General features: G+C 38.2%; 3 protein-coding genes across 3 annotated transcripts in view; 1 reads left to right on the top strand and 2 right to left on the bottom strand.

Annotated features, from left to right (window-relative positions):
* LOC131319590 (uncharacterized) overlaps positions 1 to 15,743 on the top strand; it is a 44,300-nt gene that overhangs the window by 6,159 nt on the left and 22,398 nt on the right. The window lies entirely within an intron of this gene.
* LOC131319586 (receptor-like protein EIX2) overlaps positions 8,195 to 15,743 on the bottom strand; it is a 35,793-nt gene continuing 28,244 nt past the window's right edge. Inside the window, exon 2 of the mRNA XM_058349931.1 lies at positions 8,195 to 8,416. Within this exon, the coding sequence (XP_058205914.1) occupies positions 8,402 to 8,416 (15 nt within the window). The 3' untranslated portion in view covers positions 8,195 to 8,401. The remainder of the gene's footprint in view (positions 8,417 to 15,743) is intronic.
* LOC131319585 (receptor-like protein EIX2) lies at positions 8,468 to 13,947 on the bottom strand. The gene is made up of 2 exons (XM_058349928.1): positions 10,640 to 13,947; positions 8,468 to 9,022 (listed from the first exon to the last, which is right to left on the bottom strand). The coding sequence occupies exon 1, from the start codon at positions 12,779 to 12,781 to the stop codon at positions 10,655 to 10,657; it is 2,127 nt and encodes a 708-aa protein (XP_058205911.1). The 5' UTR covers positions 12,782 to 13,947; the 3' UTR covers positions 8,468 to 9,022; positions 10,640 to 10,654.

Below are 15,743 nucleotides of genomic sequence, written 5' to 3'. Positions count from 1 at the left end.
TTCTTTATTTCTTTCGTGCGAAAGTAATAAATTTGTAATTTCAAACAAAAAACGATTCTTTCGGTGAATGAAAAATGAATTGTTATTTATAAATTCTAGCCTTTTGATCAAAACAACTCCTCCAACGGAAAAAAGTCATTTTTATTCAAAAAAACTGAGAGCTGATAGTTTTTTTGTTAGTATTTGTTATTTGTGATTTTTATTATGAGAGAGGGTGAATTCTTAGATATAAGTCTCTTTTGTTTGGCTTATTCCATCACGTGTTTGACAGACAATTATCGAGTGGGGGTGTTGATGAAACGCACATAAAAACCACAGGGTTTGAAACCCATGGATAATTGTTGTTTTCCCTTTCAAACCAGTTGGATAAGTTAAATATAAGGATACTCTCCAGTGGTGGGCTCTTTCTTGCAGTTCTGCTATGCAATTAATGGGATGTTTTTTTTTTTTTTGCAGTCCTGTTTGGGCAGTGGACCTTCATCTACATTGAACAAGAGAGAAGTTCACGTAAAGTACAAAGCCTAACAGACACAACAGAAACCTCCCTTGAAATTTCTGTAATTACAAAAGCCTCTGCTCTTAACACTGCTAACAGAAATCGGTGTTCTGCTACTTTACCCTCAGGCCTCAGATAATTCTCTGCGAAAGCTATTGTAAATGTAATAACCAATTATAAATGTCAACTTAAACAAATGTTTAGAAACCAAAGTAATCCAATGCTTGACGATTTCCTAGTCCTAAATTAATGGGTTGCCCCAAGCGTAGGGCGGAGACCGACGTAGCACAATATCCGGTAAATCCGGAGTCGAATCCACAAAGACGGTGATGTGTGGTGACTAAAAACTCGGGTTGTTACTAATTAAAATGGGTTCTTAGATAGTCACCCCTTGCTGATTGATTGAGATTAATTAAAATCTAGAAACTGATTGTTCTTTTCAAATAATTAAAAAGAGGTACGGTCGTAAGGTTCATAGCACTCGCAACTAGTTCCGGATTAACCTACCCCATTCAGTATTCTTAAAAACATTCAACTTTGGATTGAAAAAGATACCCCGCAATATGCGAGACCCTGTGGTCGCCGTTTACTCATATGCAGCGGAAAATGAGTTTTGGACCCCCATTCCCAGTTCACATTGGCTCCGACAATGCCCGAGTTCATCTACGAGAAGTATTTTTCCAATCTAAAATTATTTTTTCATTACTTGGAAGCAGGAGCAGTGCCCGGACTGGCCACGATATGCTAATCTCTCCGCGACCTTACCTATACAACCACTCACTATGCATTGAACAAGAAACACAAGAAACCCTAATTTGAATCATGCTTCTAATACTGGAGAAAGAAAATAAATAATAGATAACAACTAATTGAATACCAACGAACAACTTTAATTAAGAACAAAAATTAAAACGAGTACCTCAGTGCGAGTAATAAACAAATTTCAAATAACTTGAAAGGAAAAAGACACTCGAAACAAAAGTCTCGGCTCGGTAGCCCACATTCTTCGTTCTGTTCTTCGTGCGTGATGTTCCTGACGGCAGCCTCGTTCTTTTTATTTTTCCTGTTTCGTCCGAAACCCTTTTTTCCCAGGGAGCTTTTTGTCTTTTCACGCCAGACGGAACCTCACGTCATCAGTAGGGTAAGTACTTTATATAGGGATTGAAAACCTTAATTACACAAAGGCCCTTTAGACTTTATAAAATAATAAATCAATCATTCAACTTTGAATCGTTTCGCATTTTAACCCCAAACTTCTTTAAAATCTTCTTTTTATCCAAAGTCTCGGACAACGGACTCGAACAACCTATAAACACAAAAACACATAATAAAAATCAGTTAACAAAAATAAAGAACTAATAAATGTAGATTGAATTGCCAAAATATGTATATTTTGGCATTTATCATCCAATCGGTTAAAGAAAAGGGGGGCCTACTCCAATCACTATTCTATTTTCATGAAAAAACCTTACTTTTGCACGAGATACATATGAAAGATAAAATTTAAAAAAAGAAAAAAGAAAAAAGAAAAAAAAGGTCACTGTGTTGGTATCTTTATCCACTTTTTTTATTAAATTTTTATTAGATTCACGTAAATTTTTAAGATTAATCATTCATCTCATTAAAGAGAGTCTAAAAAGTAAAAAAGTACACTCAAAACTATAAAAAAAAGGTTACTACAAACCCAAAAAAAAGAAGAAGTTAATTTGGAATAACTACTTGTTTTCGTATTATTTTTAAGTATCGTTTTAGCTGGATTCTTTTCAATTTCAATCCATGTTTTTATACTCTTGTAGTTCTTTTTGTCGAGACGAATCATTGATTTCAAAAAAATATGATGGAAAACTAAATTGGAAAAAATTATAAGTAAATAATGCGACCATCTTTAAGGTAGGTTAATTTCGGTTAAAACTTAAAACGCACATGACAGGGACATCTTCAAGGAAAAATAAGAAGAAGAAGAAAACACGATAACCAATCAGTCCAAACTCCATTTCGTAGAAACAAAATTGATTAATTAAAAACACGATGAGGCACTACCTCCTTCATCTTTTCCTCCATTTAACTACAAAATCACCTTCAACAACCAATTCTTCACAACCACCGCCTCCCTCTCTCTCTCTCTCTCTCTCTCTGATTACACCAAGAACCGATATTGTGACTGCCACCGCCATTAGTAGGAGAAAGGGAGAAAAAATTGGCTCAATCTTTTAAACCCTTTTTCGTTGCACTGGTTTTAGAATTTGTAATCATGAAAAAGTGGGTTCTCTAGACTACAACACATATGAGTTTTAATTGCATAATCTTATAGCATTTTTAAAAAAATGCTATAATGGAGTTGTATATTGAGGCTACCATAGTGTTCAAGATACTGTAGCGGAGGGGAAGAAGTTTCACGACGTTCCATTAAACTTGATTATAGCGTTCAACTCAATTACAGCATTGAGGATTAAAAATAAATAAAAATTACAGCGTTCACTGAGGGAAAGGTGCCATTCTTCCAAATATTTAGAGCCAAAATCGGCGGGAAACCCCTTCTCTCTCTTCCTCGTTCAAACCCTATCTCTCTCGCTCTCTCTCTCCCCTCTCTCTCTCTCTCTCTCTCTCAACATCGATCTCAGCAACTAATTTCCCTGTTCTCAAAACTTTTTAGTTTACGTGTATTCCGAGAGAAAAATGGCGATTTTGAAACCCTAACCCCCAAATCGATTTCCCTGCACCTCCTTTACAACGGCCAGCGCTGGGCCCTATCCCCGACCTCTTTTCCTTTCCCCGTTCCTATTTCTTTCCTCTTTCCAGTTGTTGCCATTCATCCGCACGAAGGTAATCGATCGCTGATCTGGGTTGGTGATGTTGGTCCTCTTTGGGTTCACCGGCGTTTTGAGCTGTCGCCAATTCACTCCCAGTCATCGTCTACGGATTCTCAGTTGAGACCCCGATCTTTTCCACACTCCTCGATCTATCGCCGGCTGGGTTCCGTTGGGTCTTCAGAGCTCCTTCTCGCCAGCGCTGTCGACCTCGCCCGACCTCCGTCACTAAGGTCAATTCGTTTCGATTTGGTTGGATACTCTGCTAGTGCTTGCTGTTTCAAATCTGTTTGCGTCCGATCTATTTTGTGGAGTATCTGTCTTTGGTTAGCAGTGATTTTTTGCTGCTGCTTGAGTTTTCTATTATGACATAAATCGTTCGGCTATGGTAGTTGGGAGCCAAAGCGTGGGAGGATGGATTCCTGTGATTAACAAACAGAGGAATAAGATTGGTGGGTTAGGGAGTAATAATCAATCTTGGTTCACTCTATTCATTGACAACTTGCCAGATTAGGTTAATCAATATTGGCTCAGGAGAACTTTCACTAATTATGGTGTTGTCAAAGATGCTTTTTTTCCTAATAAGCATAGCAAAAGAACTGGTTCCAAATTTGGGTTTGTTAGAGCATCTCCAGCCTTCACCCATATTTTTTCTAAAATTTGAGTCAAATTTTGGGTAAAAATCCATTTTGGGTAGACACTTCTCCAACCATCAAACCCAAATTTTACACATCTCCCTCTTTCTCTCTCTCTCTAACTAGCCCTTGGAGAAATAGGTCAAGACAAAAGTTGTCTCAGATTTGGGCAAAAAAATGGGTAAAATCCAAAATGGGGAAGGGTTTGGGTCAAAAATTGGAGAGAGATTTTTGTGATTTTTGTTCCATTTTTAAATTTTAGTGTTAAAATGGGTCAAGGCTGGAGATGCTCTTAGATATGATTGTCATGTCTCAGCAGAGGTTGCAATATCAAAATCCAATGGTTTATGGGTTAGTGACAAAAAGCTTTTTGTCAAAGAAGCATCTTTTGATCAATATAAGAACAAATCATATTTGAAGGTTGGATTTTGGAGATTTGTGATTCTGCATTGTTTACTAGAAATTAGGGGGGTTTTGGGTCTATGGGCTCTAAGTATTCTACTTTGTTTAAATCTCCATTTTATATACATAGTTCGCGAAGAATAAAGCATAAGGTTCTTTAGTGCATTAGGGTTTCCTGCTATATTTCCGATGCTACTGATCTAGAAGTCATAGGTCGGGACCGTTTTCTTTTCTCTTGTTGTTCATATTTTTGTGGCTGCTCATATTCTTCTCTGTGGGCCGCATCTATGTTGATTCATTTCATTCATTCCAATGATATTGGGGCTTTTGTGCTAATCCATTCCAAACTATTTGTTATTTCTTTTAGGTCTATTATGAGTTGTCTTCTATATTTTGGCAGGACAAGGAACCTAATGATAGAAAAATCAGTAAACTTTGTGAATGTGCTTCAAGAAACCCTCTCCGGATTCCTAAGGTTTGAGCCTTTTCATATAACCTGAAGCTTTAACACCGAAGATGGCTTATAAATTGTTATTGTGAAGTATATGCTATGTGTAATAAAGCATTTTCAACATAGGTTTTTGCTGTTGGTTGTGTACTTAAAATGTAATGGACCTAATGGTATGGAGACGAGCAGCTTTTACTTGTCTTGGAGTAAACTACCTTCAGTAATTTACTGGACTAGTCACACCACTTCAATGAACTATACATCTTTTTTCCTTTTCCTCTCTTTTTGTGCTTGATTACTATGCTAATTGAGTTCCAAATCTTATTCTCAGATCACGAGCTCTCTTGAGCAAAGGTGTTACACAGGGATTTAAGAAGTGTGTCATTTGCATTCTGTAAAAGTTTTCCCGACTCCTGTGTATCTACAGGAAGTTGTTAATATCTTGGAAGGAGCAGATGTGAGTTCTTCCTTTGATCAAACATTAATTTAATTTGTATTATGTTTGCTTTACCCTCTCTGTCTTTTATTTTTTTCGGTAGAATGACTAGAATCTTGATTGCATCCCCGGAAGAAATTTTGTTGTCCTTGTCTTGTTTGTTGGATAAGTTTTTCCGATCAATACCTTCATTATGAGCAGTAACTACTTCAGGCAATGTCACACACACTTTTTCAAGTATTAATATTAGTTTCTCAAGTTCTTTGTTCTGTATGCTTCATTTTGCTTTCTGAAACTTGTTTCTAGTATTCACCATTTTTAACTATGCAGCAGGGGATATTCTGAGCCTTTTTGCTGTCATTAAATATTTTCCTCTAGCTTCGCTTTGGTCGACTATAGGATGGAGCAACTCGCATGTGCTTGTATTTGGGCTGCTCATCATAACAGGTTGTTTGTCTGTCACATCTTTAGTTCAATATTAAGCTACCTGTTTGAGCAAACCACATGGATCAAACAACGAAGTTCTGATTTCCCTGCTTAACTTCCCTTTGACAGCTTATATGTAAGCAATGAGCAGTTTTTTTTAGGTAATTTTGTATATGGTTAAGTTGTGTATATATCTTATTAATGATTTCAAGTTAAGAACTATCTATCTTCTTGTACACATCTAGATTGGAGGAACCTTACTTGGTGGATGGTGGATAGTGGAAATCCTTGAAAATTCATGCAAGTATGGTCTCTAAGTGTGTTCTGCTTCATGTCTCTTTCAAGGTTGAAGTGAGAGTCACAGAAGTTATATAGGTTAAAGATATCATTGCAGGTTAAGATGCAAGGTACGTAGATGAAGATTTGCCCTTGTTGTTCTATTGAGGCTTTTTTTGTCAGTTCACAACTTATGTGCTTTTAAATTGCTTTCCTCTTCCCTCTTTTGGATCTGTTGAAGGTCAAAGGAAAAATTAGGTAGGCAACTTTGCCACACTTCTGGTGGTTCGGAAATCATAACAAAGACACCACCAAAACCCCAAGATGGCAAAACGATGGTCGGCTCTTCTATTAAAAAGTGTTCAACAAACCTGTATGCTAATCTTTGTATTCGCTCGTATTTCTATGAGCACTATGTTCTCTATTTGACACTCTCTTTCAAAATTTATGGTCCAGTATAGCTTAAGTGGCCGACTTAAATGTGTATGGTTGAAGTTCCTCTTTGCTTCGTTTTCATGGGCGGAAAAAGCATTCATTCTTTTCACTGTAGAACATGGAGCTTGAAAATACAAATTGAATGCAAGAATTTGATGCTAAATGCTATACTGCTAAATGGTTGTTTGCTGGAATATAATATTATAGTTGCTGAAATAAGGAAATTAGTTGCTGAATTTGGTGCATAGAAGTTGGAATGGCTATTTCGGGAACCTGAAGGTATGTTGGTTGCTGAGTGTTAGAAAGATTTAGATTTGATTTCTAGAGCATGATACGGTATTTATAGTCTTTTTATATGAAGTATGGCAAGTGCTGGACTTGGATTCAAAGTTAAAAGCAGGGGCAAAAGTATATCTGTTTGGGGGTAAATGTTTTTATAGGTTTTGCTTTGTGTGGTTTGGATATTTGGAGCCTCCCATTAAGTTATGCTGATTTTAAAAGAGTTTTGACTTTTTCATGCACTTCAACTATGACCAAGAGATTAGTCTTTTCTTTCGCTAAAGTTTATTTCATTAGAAACTTAAATTTTCTAAATTGAAATTGAAATGTTTTCTTTTGTTGTAGGTCTTCAAGTAGAAAGAGAAGATCAATGCCGATTGAAGAAAAAACAGAGAAGATCAATGCTTTGTCATGTGAAGATGGAGATTATGATCTTGTTACCGCCAGTTGAAACTTAGTTGAACCATTTTCCTTGACACTTTCTTTTCTCTTCTTTGTTTTAGTATGAAGAGAGGTAGGCTATTTTAGGGCTATTTAGATGTTTATATGATGTCTTTTTGCATTTGTTTGCATTTGGAAGCTACTGGTTTTTTTCTATGTTAACACAATACTTCAATTTGGATAAAATATTATTTATTTCCATGTTAATTTGTATGTAATTATGTGAATATATGGTTGTTGGATTCATAGCAATTGGATCATTTAGATTTTGGTGCAAAAAAGTGCTACCAAATGAGCCTATTGGACGCTATTGATCCGGTCAAACATCGTGAGTTGAACTTTCACAATAAATGAGTGCCATTTTATAACGTGCCATAATGCTATGAAAAAGGACAGTGGTTTGTAGCATTCTTGCACCGCTATCATTAATTCAGAAAGTATAACGTACAAAGAATGCTGTTAAAGATTTAGAATCATACAGCGCTCGTGCACCGCTATAATAGAGTACTAATAGATAACATTCCAAAAACGCTATAAAAGAGGAAGAATTTATAGCATTAAAAGAACGCTATTAAAAGGTCCAGACATTTCACGGCATCGGCTAATAAGTCGTTCTTCGGAACACTATCTATTACTTTCTATAACATTTTTCACACGCTATAAAACTTGATTTTTGTTGTAGTATATATATATATATATATCTGAATTATAGTAGATATAAGAAGGTGGAGAGAGAGAAGGAATAAGTTTTTTTATCAGCAAAAGTAACAATTTATTAAAGAAAGTGAAAAAAAATCCAATCAAAGGTTGAAAAATACAACCAAGCACAAAGCCCATAACACGCAAGGGTCGAAAATGCCCGAATATAAACAATACATAGTACACAAACACCTAAGAGGCTTGAAAACCCAGATCAAACAATACATTTTACAAAATAGAAACCAAGCATCACCATTCGACTAAAGTGGGCAAAGTGCCACGACCCAAACCCGTAGGGTAGGAATACATGACCGGCCAGTGAAATGAAATCACCAAAGGCCATCTTGTACCGCGTCTGTAAATTTCTTTCTAAAAATAATGAGTTTATTAACTTAAAAATGTGGAAGTGGTAAATTTAAAAACTTCATGACATACATTCAGAGTTGTCATAAATGATAGTACAACAAGCACGCCCGCAGGCTTTATTTTCCAACACTACTATAGACCACACCAAATACAAACTATTTTACAAGGTTTTGCAAACTTCTTCAACATTTTACAATACAGAAATTGAAACAGCAACGTCATCAGCAAGAAAGACTTTAGAGACTAGTCAATTATTTATCCACGAACGTCCTGAAATGTTTTATAAACACAAAACATTTAAATGAGAGAATTACAATATACTAAGTTTCCACAATTTAGAATGCAAAGTCATTTTATGCATTTTTCCACTTTACAATAGAACTGGGGGAGAACAAAAGAAAGGAGGGAGAACAGACATATCTCTTTTCAACATCTTTCATGAACAGAACACCGACAATGATTGGATAGCTAGCCCAAGATTTAGGTAATCATGACATCAAAACCCTAATATTCCTCTTAACGGCCAAACTCAACATTCAGATGTTTCGATACCGATAACCTCGGTTTCCTTTCTCTTTAAAAGAATTTCATCCCTTAACTTTAATTGCTTCTCTTTAAGCAATTCAATCACAACATCATATTCAATATCTCAATTATCAACAATCAAAATTCCTTTTCAATTAAAAGTGACGCTTCCTTGCAAGCCGTCCAATTTTAATTAATTCATGCGAGGTTTGATGCTTTTAAACACATAATCACGGATGCAGCATTCTAAACCATAATTATGTAAACAAGAGTATATTCGTAATTACTCTCCTCTGATGTGTAAGTCCCAAGCAACACGATACAGGGAGATTTAACGGGTTGAACTGGGACCTGTGCGAGTCATAAATTCGAACTATAGTTAATACGCTTCTAACTTAAAACCTCGCACTAGTGAAGTGGCGAATTTTCGTGCTTAACAAAATTCCAGCGATGGTTCGAAGTCTCGTGGCTTCACAGCCCGTATTTGGAAAATAATTAATAACTCCATAACTTTCACCAATAATCATCATTCGTCATCAACTCACACGATTTTTCCCAAAAATCATGTTTACTTCTTATAAATAACATAATTATTCTAAAAATGTTCTTTTTACTTTAAAAAAATTTAATCTATACCAATTATATCTTTTTCACCTTTCTAATTCCAAAATCAATAACTTTTTAAATTATAGAATACAATCAATTTTAAAAATTCATACCCTTCCAATTTATTCACTTTTCCAGTAAGATACATTTGATTTAATAAAAATCATATTCATTCTATTTTTATATCTAAAAATCAAATTATTACGTTTCCACACTTCAAAAATATGTTCAAACTTCATTACAAAAAAAAAAAAGATTGTTTATTCAACCAAAGATCCATGAAAACAATCTTTAACAGTAGTATATATATAACTGATATCTAAATATATACCTATATACATATTTGTACATGTATAGGTACATATACAGTGAGAGGGAGAGAGGACCCGTGAGTGAGAGAGGGAGAGGGAGAGGGAGAGAGAGAGAGAGGAATATACCGAGAGAGAGAGGGAGAGGAGGTGGGTGGTTTCGGGTGGTGGTGCCGTGTGGTGTGGGTGGTGAACCGTGGTGATGCCGCGGCGCGGCGACGGCAGTGGTTATGGAGAATAGCGGTGGTGTAGGCCGTGGGGAGAGGAGCCGTGGGTGGTGCCGTGAGGTAGGTGGCGTGCTCGGGTGGTGAGGCGTGGGGTGGTGGTGTTGGTAGCTGGAGGTGGTGCAGGCGAGTGGGTGTGTGGACGAAAAAGTGAATGAGAGGGGGATAGATATAGGGAAGAGTGAGATGTCGGCAGGAGAGAGAGAGAGAGAGAGAGAGAGAGAGAGAGAGAGAGAGAGAGAGAGCGCCATGTGTACGGGTGGGACCGTGGAAGGAGGAAGGTGGTTGTAGGGGAAATAAATGGGGTGGGAGCCAACCCCATTTCTGGAAACTTTCCATATTAGACGGCTGTGAAACTCCCACGCAGACGAGGAAATGAGTCCCGTTTCAATCGCGCAGCCCGGGTTTCGTCTCGGAAAATTCAAAAAAATATTATTGTGACGCAAACAAATTACTCCCTCCGTTCCAAAATGAGTGGTCTTTTTGGGATTTCGTGCTATTTTAAAATGCTTATATCGTTCGATTTATGAAGTTCTATGTGATTTTGAAAACTTTATTTAATAGAACTAATTAAAATCTATCACACAAGATTCATATTGTATATTTTTTAACACTCATATTGAAATATATAAGTAATTAAAAATGACACACTTTTCTAAAAAGGCCAGTCATTTTGGAACGGAGGGAGTATTCTGAGACTACGCTCCGGTCTCGGTTTTTTGTTATAACAAGAATGTAAACGAAAGACTAACAAAATCAAATCTTACAAGTTGTGGAACAATACAAGAAGTGCACTAATTAAAAGTAGTGAAGGTGATAGTTACGCATACCGCGGATTTGCGTTTTCACCCACCGAACTGATCGATGTAATTCTTCAGTCGAGCAACTCCGAGCGCAATCGCCAGTAGTACCTTGTCTTTGACCATGACCACGAACCGGAAATAAGCGTGCCTCCAGGACTTTTTTAACAGCAGAACTCCTACGAATCCCCATAACCCCGTTGCATAGCCGCTCATTATAGCCACGTACAACCAAACTTTTTCGAAGTCATCTTCCTCGTGTTCTTCCCCGTGACCTGTGGCTGTCGGAGGTTGAGATTTTTCATCACCGCGACATTTTCTTGGTAATGGATCTCCGCAGAGTTCACTGTTGCCAAGGTAACTAGATGAGGTAAAAGTTTGGAGCTGGTTTCCCGTTGGAATTCGTCCAGACAAGTTGTTGTATGACAAGTTTAAACGGCTTAAGAAATTCAACTCCGAAATGCTTTGTGGAATTATCCCCACAAGTTGATTCTTGGAAAAATCAAGAGATTCCAGTGACTTCAACCCACCAATTTTCTCTGGGATTTTTCCTATCAGATTGTTATGAGAGAGATTAAGCCCGCACAACCCAGAAAGATTTGTGATCTCTTTCGGGATTGATCCAACCAGATTGTTCATCGAAAGGTCCATGTTGACTAGTAATTCTAAGGTCCAGCTGGTGAATTCACGTTCACTTCCTTTAATGCCTTGCATCATGCTTGTGTGAACCAAACGCTCATCATAACCCTTGGCATACAAAATCATGCCAGAGAGTTTGCCTAAACAACGCGGGATGGGTCCCGTCAAGTGATTATTTCCGAAGTCCATGATTTGGAGGAACAACATTTGACACAATTGTGAAGGAATGTTATCAATGAACATATTCTTGTGCAGTCTCAAAACTTTCAAATAAAACAAGTCTCCGATCCATGTAGGTATGCTTCCAGAGAATCTATTCTCACCAAGATCCAATACCATTAAACTTGTGCAGTTTCTCAATGTCGAAGGAAGCTCTCCATGAAAACTGTTGTTGTTCAAGTGTAACCACCCCAGAGAAGCAAAATTTCCAATCGAGGAAGGAAGAATTCCCGAAAGCTTGTTGGACGATAATCTCATAACCCGTAGTGCTGAAGGTGCACCCCACCCCTTAAAATGGGGAAGATTCCCAAATAGCTTGTTTTTGGAGAGATCAAGGTCTTGTAGAGCTGGAATTTCCCACAATGAGCAGGGTATCAAACCACTTATCAAGTTACCGGCTAGTAACAGAGTTCCCAAACTGGGCACCATCTCACTGATATTTTGTGGAAGAGGTCCAGAGATTAAGTTATTGGAGAGATCCAATTCCTTTAAAGTGGGAGGAAGTTTTTGAAATATCGGTCGACCGATAAGGTTATGGGAAAGATACAATTCCTTTAAAGTAGGAGGAAGTTTTTGAATCGGTCCACCGATAAGGTTATTATGGGAAAGATCCAATGTCTTTAAAGTGGGAGGAAGTTTTTGAATCGGTCCACCGATAAGGTTATGTGAAAGATCCAAGGTCACAAGAGGCATTTCATCTAGCCATTGAGGAAAGGTTCCTGATATGCTAGCATTAGAAATATCCAAAAAAGAAACTTTCTTTTGGGTTCGAAGCCACTGAGGGAAACCAGTAGTCCCAATTTTGCAAGAACCCATTAGTAATGATTTCACTTGAAAAGGGGGCATCCAGTCAGATATCACCTTCAATGTCAACAAGTTAGAATCTATGCTCAGCTCCTCTAAAATTGTGAGATTGGCAAAATTGGCCTCAGTTAAAACTCCTTCTAGGTGATTAGAAGAGAGATCCAGTATCTTTAGGTTTGATAATTGACCAAGAGAAACTGGAATGGTTCCAGTTAACTGATTGTAAGAAATATCTAAGATCATGAGGCTTGATAATTGACCAAGAGAAACTGGAATTGTTCCATTTAACTGATTCACATTAATACGCAGTACTTCCAAAGCTGACAACGTCCCCAGCGATTGAGGAATGGACCCACTAAACGAATTCGCTGAAAGATCAAGGTATTTTAAACGCTTGAATAGCCCCAGCCAATCCGGCAAGTAACCGGAGATGAATCGATTAGCTCTTAAAATTAGCATCTCTAAATTATACATGGCGCATCCAGATAAATTTCCATAGCTTCTTGACATCTGCTCTTGACATCTGCCCTTCGAATTCGTTTGACGTCATGTCTAATGATTTCAAGGTACATTGAGTCAGCAAAAGCCTCGATAACCCAACATCACCACCGGTAAACGAGCTGTAGGCAAGATTGAGATGTTCAAGGCTTTTAAGGTTTTCCAGATAGGGAGGAAAGGAAGAATTCAAGTAGTAGTTAAAGGAAAGATCAAGAACTCTCAAAGCAGTCAAGTTTTCAACAAATTTAGGGAATTCGCCGGTGAATGAGTTCCAACTAAGATCCAGTTTCCTTATATTGGAAGCAGTAGAGTTCAAATAGAAATGAGATACTAAAAGAGTGCTATAGAGTTCACATCTCGACAAGCGCAACTCTGTTAAACAAGGAAGCATATTTAGTATCACATTCAAATTCAGCGCTCGACTAAGATCCATGCCACTCGCATCAAGGTATTGCAACGAGGAAAGACGAGAAACCCAAGTGAAATCATCAATAGTTAACGATCCCTTATCTATGCAGTTAAGATCAAGAACCATCAAGTTAGAAACATTTCCAAGATGATGGGGGACCCTTCCCCTGAAACGTGAATTAGAGAGATTAAGATACCTCAACGACGTCATTGATCCAAGGAAAGTCGGGATGTGGTGAAAATTGTTTCCGCTCAAGTCCAAGTGCTCCAGATACTTCAGTTCAAGCAATGAAGGGTTCACTTCATTGGCCTTTATTGGCGCTGCGTCTGGGTCTAAACTGACTAGATCAAGCTTCAGGACATGGGAAGTATTTCCGTCACATTGAATTCCTTTCCAGTTGCAACAATCTTCGCCGGTCCAAGAGGAGAGCCGACGTGTTGTGTCTGTTAGGCTTCGTTTGAACTTCAGGAGAGCTTGTCTCTCTTGTTCAATGCAGGTGATGGCTGGAATTGATCCACTGCCCAAACAGGACTGCAAAAAAATTCCATTACAAAGTAGAACAGCTAGAAAGAGCCCAGCAGTGGAGAATATCCCCATATTTTACTTATCCAACTGGTTGCAAAGGGAAACACACTACTTATCCAAGGGTTTACAACAGTATCATCTGGTTCTCCTTGGGGGGCATACAAAGTTTAATTTCTGCTAGAAGGACATGGGGTGGTTGTGGGGCTTTAGTTTTGGAAGGACAAGAATAGACTCTCCGTCAACGGATGCACACTGTCCAGCATAAATCCCATCAACAAAGTAGACTCCACATCCCATTTGTCGAGAAATTCTTGAGTGCCGACCGGGCACCGGTCACGTGGTGCCAAGCACGCATTTTAGTCGTTCAAAATACGTTTGGACGGATCAGATTTATTTGGACTTGAGGGGATGTTTTGAAAATTACCTAAACAAATATGGGCCGTCCAAAATACGATTGGACAGCCGAGATGGTGCTCGGCACCACATGGCCAATGCCCACCCGGCACTAAAAAATTTCTCCATTTTTCTATGGTTGCACTGCTCATTAAAAGGGTGGAGAATGGGGCAACCAGCCAAGACCGGTCCCGGGGTAAGCCCAACAAGCCTCCTATTACTTCTTTTTGTATTATTTTTTCATTTGGCCTCTGCTATTAAAAGTTTAAGGATTTATTTGGTAAATAAACTTTATTGTGAATTTTTTTTGTTTTTATAAATCATTTTACTTTCATATTCCTTTTGATTACAATAATTAATATATATCGAATTCTAGTCTATGAAACATTGATTGCTCTTTAGCCTCTGCTTTTCTGCCTTCTTCTTGCTTTTGCTATCTCTAGCTCTCCACTGTCCATTGGGTTGCTATCTCTAGCTCTCCACTGTCCATTGGGTGGCACTTAAGGCTCCGTTCCGAAAACAAAATAAGAACTTATTTTTTTTGTAATAAGAAGGTTTGTTCCGAAAAATAAGAAGGGTGATACTTATTTTGGAAGAATTTGTATAGGTACCGACCGACCGGGAAGGAAAATCGTACTGGTGGCCGCGCCGGGCCGTCTCCGGCCATCGGGCGGCCGATCCAAACCGTCCAAAAATTCTATAAAAAAAAAACAAGGGGGCTTGCGCGGGAATCAACGGCATCCGAGGTGTGCAGAATGCTTGATCCGAGCACCCAATTTCCATGTAGGGTGCTTGATCATATATACACGGAAAAGAGGTGCTCGGATCAAGCACCCTACACACCTCGGGTGCTGTTGATTCCCGCGCGAGCCCCCTTGGTTTTTTTTTTTAGAATTTTTGGACGGCTCAGATCGGCCGTCTGGTGGCTGGAGACGGCCCAGCGCAGCTGCCAGTACGATTTCCCTCAACCGGCGCCCATTATCATAACAACAGTGTTATTTTTTGTATAAGGCAATTTCAAGCTCAAAAATCATGTGTTTACGCAAATAATTTTCCTACCACTATGGATCTTGTTTGATAAATCTCATTGAGATCTTTAATACGGTGCAAAAAAATTGAATTTTTTTTTTTCATTTACATTTTTTTTGAGTTTGAAAATATGGAAGGAACTTTTTATTTGGATTTTGTGGAATGGCCCTTCTTATTTTTTAATAAGAATTGACAAAATAAGTACTTATTTTTTAAAAAAAATTTCGGAACGGAGCCTTACTAATTTTAGTGGTGGGATTTAGGGGTCCACTTCAATTTCCAGGCACTTTCATAGGCAATGATCGATAGAAACGGAATGCGTTAGGTTTGGACGAAGCTTGAAAGAACAGACTCCCATGCCAATTAAGGATCCATGACTCGATTTACTACGAATATTTTGTCGCTATCCAGATCATGAAAAAGGAAAATGAATATTGGTACATTATACAGCTCAGCTATAACTATTTTCTGGATTTTCGTGCAAGTTGGGGCAAGACTCGTGTCAAGAAAACACCACATGGCATGACTTGACACGGGACTTCGGGTTGATGCCGTACAGTGAGATGAATAATACCATGCTGTGCACCTCTGAGCCATCTGATGGTGCTTCCGTCGGCT

This window comes from Rhododendron vialii, chromosome 3a (assembly GCF_030253575.1).
Source record: "Rhododendron vialii isolate Sample 1 chromosome 3a, ASM3025357v1".
Taxonomy (NCBI): Eukaryota; Viridiplantae; Streptophyta; class Magnoliopsida; order Ericales; family Ericaceae; genus Rhododendron; species Rhododendron vialii.
This window is presented reverse-complemented; position numbering and strand designations above follow the sequence as displayed.